The sequence below is a fragment of the Panthera pardus genome, unplaced genomic scaffold (genome assembly GCF_024362965.1).
Source record: "Panthera pardus isolate Hobbes unplaced genomic scaffold, ASM2436296v1 HiC_scaffold_207, whole genome shotgun sequence".
NCBI classification, from domain to species: Eukaryota; Metazoa; Chordata; class Mammalia; order Carnivora; family Felidae; genus Panthera; species Panthera pardus.
Genome location: NW_026526774.1, coordinates 105970 through 120623, shown reverse-complemented (window position 1 = coordinate 120623; position 14654 = coordinate 105970). Strand labels below are relative to the sequence as shown.

General features: G+C 41.2%; 1 protein-coding gene across 1 annotated transcript in view; it reads right to left on the bottom strand.

Annotated features, from left to right (window-relative positions):
* The window catches only part of LOC109261242 (probable cation-transporting ATPase 13A5), a 76333-nt gene that overhangs the window by 51408 nt on the left and 10271 nt on the right, over window positions 1-14654 (bottom strand). Inside the window, exons 2-6 of the mRNA XM_053908661.1 lie at window positions 13699-13771; window positions 12774-12902; window positions 5432-5602; window positions 3100-3257; window positions 189-377 (exon numbers count right to left, since the gene is read on the bottom strand). Of these exons, the coding sequence (XP_053764636.1) occupies window positions 189-377; window positions 3100-3257; window positions 5432-5602; window positions 12774-12902; window positions 13699-13771 (720 nt within the window). The remainder of the gene's footprint in view (window positions 1-188; window positions 378-3099; window positions 3258-5431; window positions 5603-12773; window positions 12903-13698; window positions 13772-14654) is intronic.

Genomic DNA, 14654 nt, shown 5'->3' with positions numbered 1-14654 from the left:
CTTCCTTAGGACTCTGTACAGTGGGCTTGTAGAGCATGGTCTCACCACTAGCCCACTGTGTGACCTTCTCTGGCCTCAGTGTTCCTATATGTAAAATGAGAGCAGTGAACCAGGCATTCATTTGGAGGCCTTTCCCAGCTCTGCTCTGCCTTGAAATCAACCTCCAATCAGGAAAGTTTAGATCATACTTTGTCAAAGCACACGAGGTTTATTTGTCCACACATATTGATTCTCTGTGGGGAAATACAGAAGATTTTCTTTTTCTTCAGCCTCTTTTGTGCATACACGATTCCTGTGGTCAGGGCAGCTGGTAGCACAGGAGGGACAGTCACGGTGAGGAGAAGCAGGGCCATGGTTGCCGTGTCTCTTGGAGAAACCTAGGGAGGGAGGGACATGGAGGTTAGCCTAGCAGCACAGGGCGGCACCCTTTCTAGCACCATCTCCTGCAGCACTCCAAGAGTTCTAGAAGCTCAAAATATTTAAAGAGAGCTGCTCTCTCCGTGGGGCTGAGAGATCTCTTGGGTGTGCTTAAGGAACAGACAAGTTGTCTCCCATTGTGCACAAAAGAAACTCTGATCCCTTTTCTTTGTCCACCCTGCCCTTTTTGACTGTTTCTCTTTGCTTGGTATTCCCTCCACCCAGAGTACCATCCTTCCTCTGCTCATCATAACACACCCTCTTAGACTCCCCAGGCACTGAGACCATTTTTGAGTTGTAACATTTCACACACGGGCTTGACAGTTGGGTTATAAATCTCCCCCAGTCGCTTCCAAACCGCTTGGGTGCAGCAGCTTGGCTTATACATCTTTGAAGTCCTTTGCAAGTTCATCTTATTCATCTCTAGATATAGAGCCTAGCACAGTTTCTGACACAGGAACTATTAAATGAATGGTAACCTGATAAAAATGATGACCAAGAGTCTGCTAAAGGAAAGTCCATAGTAAAAATAGCTTGTTCTCACTGCACACATTCTGGGGCGAGAGCTGGATTAGGCTACATAAATGATTTAGTTACTCCTCACAACAACCTTAGGATGTAAACACTGTTATTTTCTCCATTTAACAGATAAAGAAACCAAGGCTTAAAATATTAAAATAACTTCCCCAAGCCATCTGCTAGTTAAATGGTGAGGATCTGAACCCTAGGCTGTCCCACTTGGGGGGCACAAATATGTGACCAGTATCTTATAGTATCCAGTCAATTCTCATAGAGTCAAGATCCCAGGCGGGTCCACAGAAATTCACATGGCTGATAAGAATAGGGCCTAGATCAAATCACAGCATGGCTTGTTTTATTTTTCACCTTCTCTAGAAATTAATGGCCTTACCCTAGATTTTTATGAAATTAACCGTAATTTTAGCCACTAAAGTCCTCTTCTGAGTACTGGGAATACAGATTCAAGTTCAATATCAAAGGCTGCTAGATACATCATTGGTCCAATCTCAGATTGTCACAAAATCCAGCGTTCTCTGTTTTTCCCAACCACAGCCACAAAGTGTTGACACTGAGGACTCAGCTCTGTCTATTCCTGAGACAGTACAGATGAAGGAAGCCAGCAGGGTCACAGGTTATGACCCACAAGAAGGTGGGGTCTACAATTAGTATCGCTGCTTTGGTGTGTATTAGATGTTGAGTTCTACCCGGGAAATCTTCATTCCGAATCACTGTGGGTGCTTCCTGGTCCACAGAAGAGGGCCTTTTGCTTGTTTTCCTGCTCAATGCTCCTGCTCCCCAGATGAAACTGGCACAGTGCCTCAAGTTCCAGTCCCACTTGCTTTAACAGTCTGCCCAGCTCTTTCCAGGGTCCATTCTAGGGGTGCCAATATGTCCTGGCCTCCTTTGCCTTTGCCTGACCTAGAAATGCTGCCTGAAGGCTTATATCAGACTGAAATGACTACCCAGAGCTCAAGTACGAGAGTGAACATTGCCTGGAAATTCTCGTCACTCTGTCCATCAATATTTACCCCTCTCCCCGACAACACACACATAGAATGCACTAAATTTGGGCATTGTAATTAAGTCACCCATACCCAGTTTCATACCTATGTTTGGACCCTTTTATTTACATTTTTTTTTCTTCTTCCCAATGAGCCCACATTGCTAACATCCCAGTATGTCTTAAAGAAGAGATTACACAGTTCACAAAAGAATCACACTCTCAGGACCAGAAAGGACCTCAGAGGTCATTTGTGAGAACCCTTCCTTCAGCCATCACAACTATTAAGAGAAATGTTCAAACAAACCAAAACCAGACCACTATGAAGTTTAAAAGGAAGTGGGGATCCGTGCAGCATATAGTTCTGTAAAAGTGGACAGTCAGTTCTATTTTAGAACCTAACAAAACATAGAAAAACTCACTGGGTACATGGTATGTTGGGTATGCCTTAGACAATGTACACACTCAAATATCTCAGCATTCTCAAATAATCCAAATTTCTAAGCACGGCATTCAAGATCCCCTTCAATGTGACCCATTTTACCTTGCTAGACTTAATCTCTCAGTTGCTTGCTGGTTCCAGAAGACCCATCTGCATTTCTTCCTTTGTCCTTGTCTCACTCCAACTAGCATGCCCTTTCTCCTCCCTGATCTGATTGACTAAATCCTCTCCATTCTATCAGACTTGAGAAACACCTATTTCCTCTGAGGATGTTTGGGCTTCGGTATTACCAATGCCACACATGAAGTAACCTCTCATTCGCATCCAAGTGGTGAAAGAAGTCATGAACTTTGCAACTTTTCATAGCTGTGCCATCCAATACAATTTTCACTAGCTACATATGGCGACTTGAATTTAAATTAACTAAATAATCAAATCACTAAATTACTTAAATTAATTAAAACTAATTAAAATGAAGTAAAACTGAAAATTCATTTCCTTGGTCACACTAGCCACGGTTCAAGTGTTCAATAAGCACATGTGGTTAAGGGCTACCAAACTGGACCATGTAGGTATAGTTCCATCATCTAAGAAAGTTCTATTGGACAGAACTGATCCACAGAATGATGGGGCTAAGAGAGAACCTTATCCAACCCTTTTGAGTTAGGTGAGGATCCTTGAAAAAGCTATGTCATTAAAAAGCCTTACCCCCAGTACTTACTCCATGGTACATATATACACCAAGGGCATAGAAGAAACCCACAATGCCAAGGAAGGCCAGGAACACTATGAACTTGAAGGCATCATTGTATAGCTTGAAGTTCAGAGGTCGGGGATAGAGGATGGATCTCACCAAGTCCCCTTTGGCAGTATTGTAACCTGCATGAAGGTAATCACAGGTGGAGTAAGTTCCTTTAATACAGTTTACCACGACACCCAAAATGATTTGCATTGAATTAAGGATTGGTTAATAGTGTCATCTGAATATGGGATGAAGACATCACTGCAAACAGTATATTTACATTTATTATCCCTACAAGTCACTAGGAACAATAAGTGGTATTCACTTAACCTTGTTCAATTTCTCTTGCTCTGGAAGTCAGTGCTACAATGGCTCACACAGTGAAGCTCCTCACTCATGCATAAGATTGAGGAAAAGAAGACTGAGGACTGACAGACACAGTCACCAGAGAAGACGAGCTGCTAAGAGAAGACATTAAAGCTCAAGTATGTGTTGAAAATAATAGAAAATGAAGACAAAAGGAAAGCACAAAACAAGTAATTTCTTAAACACATATACCTCTGATCATGTCATTCTTATGCCCAAACACCTTCCAGAACCCCTGATTTTTTGCAATAAAGTTAAAATTTCTAGGCACGGCATTCCAGATCCTGTCAACCCTCAGTATACTCCTGTGTTGCTAGACTTATCTCTTTACTGCTCGCTGCTCTCAGAAAACCCCAAGGCAGTCCTTCTTTTGTGTTTTGCAGAAATAGATTAGCATGTTTTTTTAGCTTTCTGCTAGGACTGGCTAAATCTTTCCCATCCTATCAGGCTTGGCTCAAAATGCCGCCTCATCAAATAAATATTTTCAGAGTTCTACTCCCACACTTCCTATCAAAAATAATTTCTCCCCCTCTTTGGGGTCCCTGTAACACTTAATCATGTGACATCTATCATTGCTCTGTGTTTAGTTAGCTCTAACTCCACACTGTTTCCTGCACCAGACCACAATCCTCTTTAAGGGTAAGGAATGTCTCCTAATTTTTTTCTTTAGCCCTCAGGGCATGGCACTTAGTAGATCTTCATTAAAATCTAAGTTATTGGCAACAAAAGGGGGGGCTACTAGATATGAACCACTGTTGTATGAAACACGCCTTAATCCCACTGCTTGGTAAACATATAGTCTCCTCAAACATGGCTTTGTAGGCTTTGGAGAAAAAGAGCAGAGTTTTCTCTAACTTGTTGCCTCAGCATTTTACAAGCTCAGATAAGGTGGTTCCCATGATTTCCATTCATTAGCTCATGCCCACTGACCCCTTTGAAGCAAAACTTGATATTTTTAATTTAAAAAAATCAGGTAGAACAATTGAATCATAGGCTAACACATAGAGACAACAAAGTTCAAGGTGGGTTTTGGATCTGTGCATAGGTGGCTGGCAGAAACACAGGTCAGGGGTAGTGTTGGCTGTGTGATGTCCTGTGAAAGACCGGGAGTAAGATTAGTAGTCTTGAAAACTTTTTGAGCATGGTGTGTGTAAACTGCTTCAAAATCTGCTTTAGAAATATGACTTGGTGGCAGATCCAAGGGGAGGTGGAACAAAAGACAAGGCAAAGTATTTGAGGCAAAAGCTGAAAGGGAACAGTCAAGAGAATATTTCTGTTGCAATGGTTAGACAAGAGATGATGAAAGGCCTGGACAAAACACCAACTGTGGGGATGAAGGAAAGGGAGACAAGACTCAGAAGGTATTTGTAGAATTGACAGGATGTGGTGTCCTACTTGGTACGGGAGAAAGTGGGAAGCTAAAGGTGATGTGGACAGACCGGCTAGATGGTGATGCTGTCGACAGAAAGAGGAGGATAAGTCCTTTCGATGCCTTGACTTTGAAGTGTCTGTAGGGAACCCAGAGGGAGGCATCCAGCAGGGACCTGGAAATAACAGCCCAGCAAGCAGCAGTTTGAAAGGAGACAGTCCTCAGGTGATAATGGTTGGAACTTTTTTCTTGGGAATCACTTAGAGTTGGTATAGAGGGAAAAGGAAAGAAGCCTGGGGACATAAAAAACAAACAAACAAGAACACAGTCTTGCCTTTGAGGCAATGTATTTCATCTCTGTATCATCAATGTATTTCATCTTAGACAAGGGTTTTAACAATGAACCAGTGAGGTTGGAAATGGTGGCAACTTAGAATAAATAAGGATCTGACTAGAAACAAGTATGACTGTTATTACCAGAAGGTGGCAAACTCCATAATCCTAAACCAAATTTCCCCAATCCAACTCCCCCACCTCTAAGCAGGGACTACATTTACAAAAGTGGAATCTACTAACCTGTTTGCAAAACAACTGCTCTCACTGGCCCCTGCCCAGACGGCTTGACCTGGATAACTTCTGTCCCGCAGAAAAGGACATGTTTCCGATAGTCCTCCAAGCTGTGGGATTTCCAGGCCACGGTGTTCTCCGTATGGGGCAGTGGCGTCTTTGTGACAGGTATGCTTTCTCCTAAAGAAGATTGTGTTTTGTTGATTCTGTGTGAACTCAGGTATTCAGAGTTGGTGCTTGACAGTTTTGAGACAGTATACAAACCATAGCTATTCAGGTCTTAATGCCCATTTCCTGGGTCAGATGATTTCTCAAGGATGCTGGCGATGCAAGCAGTGGTGTACTTGGTTATATTTTACATATTTATTTAAGGTCCACCTATATTTTCCATACCTGGTCTGCATGGTTTGCTATCGTAATTTAAAAAGCAGGCCATTTTAACAAAGATAGTTGTCACCTAATTGTCCCCTCAAGTGTTCTTTAAGCCCAAATTTATGCTAGGTAATTAAGGAGCTATAAAGCAAGTATATAGCTATTGTTATTTGCCTCTCATTTATTTATCAACCCATTCATCCATTCACTTGACAAATATTTTTAAGTGCTTATTTTGTGCCAGGCACTGTTCTAGGTGCTTAAAATAATGAAGACAGAAATCCCTCCCTCAGAAAGCCCAGGGAGTCAAGCCAGTAAATAGCAGTAAATAAATGATTAAAGTACAATAAAGTAAGGATTTTGGTAGTATTACTGGGTGATCTGAAGATCTAACCCAGAGGACCAAGAAACATTTCCAGAACAACTAATAAATGACAACTCAAAAGGAAATGAGGCCAACTAGATCAAGGTGGAAAGGAAATTGTTCTTGGAAGAAGTGAAAGATCACGCTGTGCCCTTGGCACTAAAAATGGTTGAGAATGTTTGGGACATTGAGTGTAAGGGTAGAGGTAAGCGGTCCTAGAAGTACAGAGATGAATGAGAAATTATGCCTTCATAAAACCTCTTAAATGTTCTTCATGATCTTTGTGGAGCTTGCAGTGAAAGATAAAAACCAATATAACAAGACAGGGCCTCTCTTTTTTCTTTCTGGATGATCTCAGCTCCATTCTCATTAATACATAATTAATTAACAATTAAAGTGTTAATTAACAATTAATTAAATAGCTAGATCGATAATGTCTAATCTTCATTTCCTCTCTCCTGTGCTTTTGTTCTATGTTTCCCAATGGTGGGCTGTTCATCCCAACCTGGATATCCCACTAGCATCCCTAAGTCCACATACCTAAAATCCATACTAATATTTTGTTTAATTTTTATTTTATTTATTTTTGAGAGACAGAGTGGGGGGGGGGTCAGAGAGAGAAGGAGAGAGAGAATCCCAAACAGGCTCTGCGCTGAAAGCCCAATGCGGGCCTTGAACTCACAAACCGGGAGATCATGACCTGAGCCACAATCAATAGTCGGATGCTTAACTGACTGAGCCATCCAGGCACCTCTGTACTAATATTTTTACCACTAAACATCCTCCTTTTTCTTTGTGGTATCATCCTTTTGCTGAGTGACAGGTTTACAGTCTCGGAATCACCTTTGATTCCTCCTCTTCCCGTGCTCTGCCCTCTCATGGTCTGATTCCCCAATTCCTAACTGCTTTTCTCCATGAGTATGTCTCACCAAGTAACTCTTGGACTCTTGCGTTTGGGTCCCAAGGGCTTCACTAGCAATCACTATCTAGTGGTGGCTGCCTTACCAATGGATTACCTATAATTGGCTCCTTGACATGAAAACCATTTTAATAATAATAATTTGAGTCTATGGTAGAACTAATATTTCTGTTTTATGAAAAAGTATCTCACCCACAATATGCCTTGACCTCTTGAGTTGGAAAAGACCTCCAGTCCTTCCTCCTATGTGTCTCCTTTGCTATGAGGCTACTACTGCACTCACACACTCTTGATGCCGTATGGATGGGGATTTTCCCACAACGAGCAGTTCCGTGACACTAGCTGGTTGTCCTACAATTCAATTCAATTCAATTCAACTCAATTCAATTCAATTCAATTCTAGATATAGCATCAGATCCCACAGGTTAAGGACTCAGTCCCACAGGACTGCTCCCATGCCACCTCAGATGCTAATTGCAAACCCACATTGTCAACTGTGCTTCTGACTAATAAATCCGAGGTTCCCATAATCCCCTTCTTGGGTTCAATTCATTTGCTAGAGCAGCTTATAGAACTCAGGGAAATACTTACATTTACCAGTTTGTTAAAAGATCTGGTAAAGAATATAGGTAAATAGCCGGATGAAGAGATACATAGGGTAAGTTTTGGAGGGGTCTCAAGTGCAAACTCTTTTGGTAGATTTTCAAAGCCACCACAATCTGAGCATCACTGGCTCTTTTTCCTACACACTCCAGCTAATCTAAGCCACTTGCATATCCTGTTATACATATATATATATATGTATTCTTACATGATACCATTCCTCTACTTCCCCTGATGGTGGGAAGACAGGGTATTTAAGATACAAAGAAAATTAGCTCAGAGTTCAAAAGGATACATTTCAGAGATAAAAATAAAAGTGCTAATAACTTCCTCACTCCCAGATTTAAAAAGCATTAGAATGAATTTAAAATTCCATCAGTCTTTTGCTAAATGTTCAATTAGCAAAATAACATGTCATATTTCTAATTTGGAAATAGTATTCTATTGATTATAGTTACAAAATCTAGGTTCTATCTCTCCTAAGTAATAACTGGTGGCAAGGACTTTGACATATATAACTTTTTATATTCCTCATTTTCCTTGCTGGTATGTGATAGGTTGAAAAGACTTATTTTTGCTGAATGCCTGGATGAACTGAATAAAAACAACTGCCCAGGTTTTCCTATGATTGGTTTTTCAACAACCAGTTTTCTACATGGTGCATTTTTTATATCCTAAGGTGCAAGAAGCCATACAATTTTTATTAGTGATCTTGAAAAATCTCAGGAAATTCCTTTAGCCAGGCATTGTCCCTAACTCACTGTCTTTAAAAATTATGATATTTAGCCTTTGTTTGATATTTATCCTTTGTTTGGATTTACCACTTGTGGTCTAAGTGGCTTTGGAAAAGGGATAGGACATTTTGACAAATCTCCAAATCATCATAACACATTGTTTTGAAATCTACCTTTGTGAAACCAGATACTTAGAGATGATTTCTAATGTTTTTATGCCTATGAATCACTGAATATTAATCCATTATATATTCATAGACTAATATTAGTGGATAGTTTCTGCACACACAACCAATGACATTCGTGGCAGGCAGACATTCAATCAACCAGGGATGGAAGCCATTTGGAGATAATGTTCCAAAGATAACATTCAAATCAGATATGATTTTACACAGAAATGACTTTCAAGTCTCTTTTACACTACTCACATATTAATAAGGAGCCTCATGCTTGGCCTTTCTTGGAATCTCAAGAAAGGACAATTTGCCTACAAATCTATGGAGTTCTAAGTAGCCCGGAGAGTGTTTCACAAGGAAAAACATTCATCATCCACTTCACCTGGCTTCTAGGACCTGGAAGTCCTGGTGCTGTGAAGCGGGATACTCTCCCTTGTCCCCAGTGAGCCAGTGCCTCTGCATGGAAGCAGTGTTTGAAACGCCATGCCCTTCTTTGTTTCTACTTCTGGGGCCATTAGACTGTGAGCTGTGTAAGGGCAGTGGCCATCTCTCATTTGTCTTGGTGACTCCAGCACACAACATAGTGCCTGGCGCAGAGGAGGCATTTCTGAACCTTTACTGAATAAGTGGATGGGCAAATGAATAACTGAAAGAAAAGGAGAAGTGAGAGACTGGAGGAAAGGAAAAAGGAAGAGGGAAAAGACTCATTAACTCATTATAAGCTTGTCGGACAGGATGTAAATGGGAAATCACCACTTAGGAAAATTTCTGTGTACCCAACTGGGATCTCTGCATACTTCCCCCCCACCACACACACACGTTTCAAATACATCGCTGATTCTGTGAGTAGAGGGAGAAGGAGGGGATTGTGGCAGAGTGAATGAATCCTGCCACTCTCTGCCATAATCACCTCTAAGAGAATGAGGGAGCAGTAGTTTCAAGCATAGGCTCCCAGGTCAAAAGGCCTGGGTTTGAGTGTTTTCGCTTCTTCATAGAATTTATAAGCATTGGAAATTTATGTCATTTACCTATTTTCATGTTTTCTTTGTCCCCACTAGAACATCACCTCTATGAAGACAGATTATTATCTGCCTTGTTCACTGTTGTATCCCTAGCACATAGTAGAGCATTCTGGAATAGGAGCTAATATACATTTGTGGAATGAATGAATGAATGAATGAACAAATGAATCCAAATAGCAACTCTACCACTTTTAAGCTGTGTGACTTTAGGCCAATTACTTATCCTTTCTGGCCCTCAGATTCTCCCACCTTATAGATTCATAGGTTGAATGAAATAATACACGTAAAATATTAGCATAGTGCCTAATACATATAAGAAATAAGAAAAATTAGCTTTTGTGCCAAAAGAAAGTTTCCAGGCATTAACATAATTTCCCCCACATAATGTCCCCCTTTTGCCTCTTGACCACTTTATGAGGAGCTAGATCTTGAAGGAGCCCATTGCCTCCAGAGGCAGAAAGGATAGAGAAGTTGATAGCTGGCTTCTGGGTTTTACACATCATTCGTAAGTTTGACCATGAATTTTAGAGACTACATGAGAATAAGAACAAAGCTTTCCCGTTCACCTGCCTTCCCTCCACTACTTTTCTAGCTACATAAAAATCCCTAGATTGGGAGTTGGAAGAAAATCCAAAGGAAGCTTAGATGTTGTGTGTACTTGAGAGAAGGGGCCGGCACAAAAGTAAGGTAAGGAAAGACCCTAGAAGTTTGTGAAAACAGAGAAAGAGGCATCAGTAGGCCTCCTTTTACAGGGAGATAGGCTTGGGACATTTCTCAAGCCCAGAGCAGAGTGGAAGCAACCGAAAGGAAGGCTGCCCTAGACAGACCCACCTCCCCAGTGCCTTGCACAACTTCAAGTAGCCAGACTTGAGTCAGGAGACCTGCCAACTGGTGGGGACAACTGTCTGACTTGGACCAGATACTTTGCAACACTGCTTACTTTCAAGGATGGCAAGATTTGGAGCAAAAATTAAAAAGTAAGTGTAGTTATACGATTACGTTTCTTGCATAGTTGAGCTTATGGCAGTAGGACGAGGCTAAGGAGAAGAGGATGAAGAAGACCCTACAATGGACGTGTGTTATGGGCAGGACTACCCAGTGGAGAGAAAAAGATGAGGAGGCACAAGGAATGTCAGCTCTACCCCTCTTAGAATCTGCTTCCTCCTCACTCCGGTGGCCCCTCACGTCTGGGAGCAAAAAATACCACCTCCAGCCCTGATACTGGCTAGCTGGGCAGTCTGGTCCCTTCTCACCTGCATTTCCTCATTTGTAAATTGGGCATTATAATAATTCCTAATTTGTTTATCCTATGATGAAGTGAGATATAAAAATTATTTATAAAACATTCATTGCTCTAAAGATGTTTGGAGTATTTGCTAATTCTCTTCTAAATAAAGACCTCTATATATACGAAAGACTGGTTTGCACATGGGACAAAAAAAAAAAAAAAACAAAAAAACCCCAAAAAACAAACAAAAAAAAAACCTGAGTCACATTCTTGGACAAATGCTCGAGGAAGACATATGCAGTTTCAGGAATCTAAGCATAATCTTATTGTTCAATCAGGATCCTTTTTACAAATGTATACGTGAGTGGGCAGATCTATGTAGACTATGTAATAAAGTATTTAGAGTATGATGGTCTTAGATCTTTCCAAAGAAAACAATGAGAAAGAAGTATATTTCTATTTTATGTGTCTGTCTCTAAAACGGATTTTTACCAGTACATAGTTTACACAGATATTAATGCTGGTGACCTTCTTTTTCTAGAAGTAGACCTAAGAAAAGCCACTCACTGCTTAAGATCATTTTAGGTCAGTTTTGCACATTGAAAGGCAGCTTTGTTTGCCAACTCTACCATTTCTTTCTCTGAGTTTTCCTCAGAAGTAAGGCAAGAACCAAGCACCCCAGTCAGTAGACCCAGCGGAGTAAACACTGCGATCTCTCCTTCCCTTTTTTCTCACAGCCATGCTCTGTCACCAATGAGAGAAGCCATTCTTCACTGGCAGGCTGCTGGGAAATGTGAGACAGTTGCTGTCTTTGGTTTAGGAGGCCAGTTTTTCTTGGGCATGAGGTTTGCACGTTGGGTGCTATGGCAACATTCCGGATGAAAGATATCATCAGTATGCAAATCCTCATCACTATCATTATAAGGCAGTTAGATTTCAACACACTAAAGGGGCATTTTGTAATTATACCGAGCATAGTTATGTTTACTACATTTCCTTGTCTCAATTTTAAATTAAGCAGACCCATTTTTAATGTGAAATCTGCTTGTGTTGAACAATTTAGGAATCGATGATTCTCTTTACATTTAGGTGATATTAAAAAGGTGTGTGTGTGTGTTTTCCTGTCTTTAGCAACTTGGGAACAGAAAAATACAACAATTTGTAAGCACGAAAGACACATTCTTTCTATTTTTGTGTTGTTGTATAGTTTCTTCTCTCATCATGATGTCCCATGTGTTTTGGTTTTTGCCTAAAGAATATTTTCTAAATAGTGCCTTCCTAATTACACAAATTCAAGTGAACTTTACAAAGCGCAAATGAGAGCAAGGACGACAGTTCAAATCGTTGTTACAAGAAAACTGGCTTTCTGCTTGGTCGGATCAACTGGAAACACAATTCTAAAGAACAGAATGTTACACTGACTTTCCTGAAGGTTCAACTCAATACTCTTCCAGCAAAAACTGGGGCTCCGTTTTCCATCTACAGAGAGCAGGGCTGTATAAAATCTCTGCATCCTGCCAATTATAAGAGTTGTTGGTTTCCGGTTGTGTTCTGTTTGGATAGGTGTGTAAACCATGCTCATGTTTATGAAGACATCGTGCATCAAGTAGTCTATTCTCTCACCGTCCTCTGAACCAAACGATCTTATTCACCCCACGCATCAGGAAATTAACCAATCACATATATTAGACTTTTCTTCTAATTTTGTATTTATTATCATTTGATTCTTATATTACGGGTATACATTATATAAACGGGATACATTTTATCCCGTTTGCATTTATGGAGTCTTCACCTGCATGAATAGCCTAGCCGTGTCTACCTCACCTATCTTTCAATATCTTAATATCAGGCAGGTAAGGATATGTTGATCTGCTTTGCTCTTGGCCGAGATGTTGGACAGGAAAGAAGCAGCTCCATGGCAATGGCCTACCTGTGAGCATGCCTTCAGTCACCACACAGCTTCCATCAATCAGGATAGCATCACATGGCAATGAAGTTTTTCCTGGAAGAATAAGAGTATCCCCAGGAACCAAGAGATGGGATTCCAGCTTCTGCAAACCTACACAACAAAGTTCCCGTGACTGGCTGACCTTTTCCTGTTTTTACTTAAGAATGGGGGAAGGGGAAAAAAATTTAAAAAAGTTACAGAGAGGGAGGGAGGCAAACCACAAGAGACTCTTAAATACTGAGAACAAACTGAGGGTTGATGGGGGTTGCAGGGGAGGGGAAAGTGGGTGATGGGCATTGAGGAGGGCACTTGGGATGAGCACTGGGATGAGCACTGGGAGGAGGGCACTTGTTGGGATGAACCACCCAGCCAGTTTCTGCTACTCTGGGCTGCAGCTCCCTGCTCCTTACAGAGAGCCATGGCCACCCCAACCCAGGGTAAGTCAGAGCAAATACCATTTACAAGCATTCTTCGGGTCTGGATTCTGGATAACAGATTGAAGTGTTAGAATTCAAGGTCTGTTTGGGATCATTAGTTGGGGAAATCAAAACGCCTCAAGAAAGCTTACCCAGTAACATTCCAGTGAGTGAAATATGGGAAGGCAGAGGGAATTGGAAGTGACTCAGACACTGGGTCAAAATGGTTCAATCAGGAGGAGGCATGCAAGGTACTCAGGGTACAAAATTCAGTGAGGTGCTCACCGTCTGGGTCCTGGAAAAGCAGGTCAGCGTTTGCCTGACCTTTCCTCCTTAAGTTTGTCATCTTAAAAGTCTTATTTACCTTACTTTAGCCTCCGTCCTGGGTTTCATCAGAAGAGGTTTTCTCCTCAACTAATAATCGATAACAAATGGGACTGATTCCACTCTGAAATATCAGGATGCTGAAGATGGCAGAACATATCACGTACCTTTGTCCTTTACCATGACTGTAACCTGGACTTTGTTGTGATCCTCCACAAGGTTGTGCAGCTTCACTGATTGCTACCAATTCAAAGTCAACGTTTAAGTATCAGATAGTCCATAACCGGAAAACCACATGATCTCAATACTGTAAATACCAAGCCTGTCACACAGCAAAACTTCCTTGGGCAAAGGCTCACACTCTAGCGTTTCTGCTTCCCTGCCCCAATTCCTACTGCAGCCAACCCCCGACTTATAGCAACAAATATGGTAATTAGTTTAGTGCTATTTCAATTCCAGGAAACATAATGCACAACCACTGTCCCCAAGGACCAACGCTAAGTCCCCGAGGTTGTACTTCTTAAGGGCGCACGATGACACAAGGGAAGAACAAGACCATGAACAGATTAGGTTCCCTCTCGGTACCCGTTTCCCTGTCTATAAAACAACAAAAATGAATTTGATCTTTCCATTGTAAAAGCCTGGGAATATTTGAGTTATGTTTTGATTTTACGTGGAATTTTATCCCCTCCTTTACAAACTGGTGGATTTTCCTATTGGGTCAGTCTGGAGACTGAAGCCATGATGCTCCAGAACCCTAGTGCTTCCCCTTAGGCATTATTCAGCTTAGTTAACTCCCTTTTCCTCATCTGAAAGTGGAGATATTAACAGTACCTCTTCTAGAGGGTTTTCAAAATTTAAGTAATGCTTCTCTTAGTTATCCCTTTGGATATTACTCATTACGATGGTAAGAGCTCAGCAAGGGTTAATGATTAATAAGAAAGTTGCTGTTGCAAAAACAGCATTGTTTTGTCTAATGCATCCCCTTGGAAGATTTGCTTAGGGTGGAATTCACTGAGATACCACCCTGGGCTAAGTGGAGGAAATGGAAGCAGCCTGGAGAAGCGAAGGCAGCATCTACTGGGATAACTCAGGAGACAGGAAGGCAGAGGAGTGAGGGCAA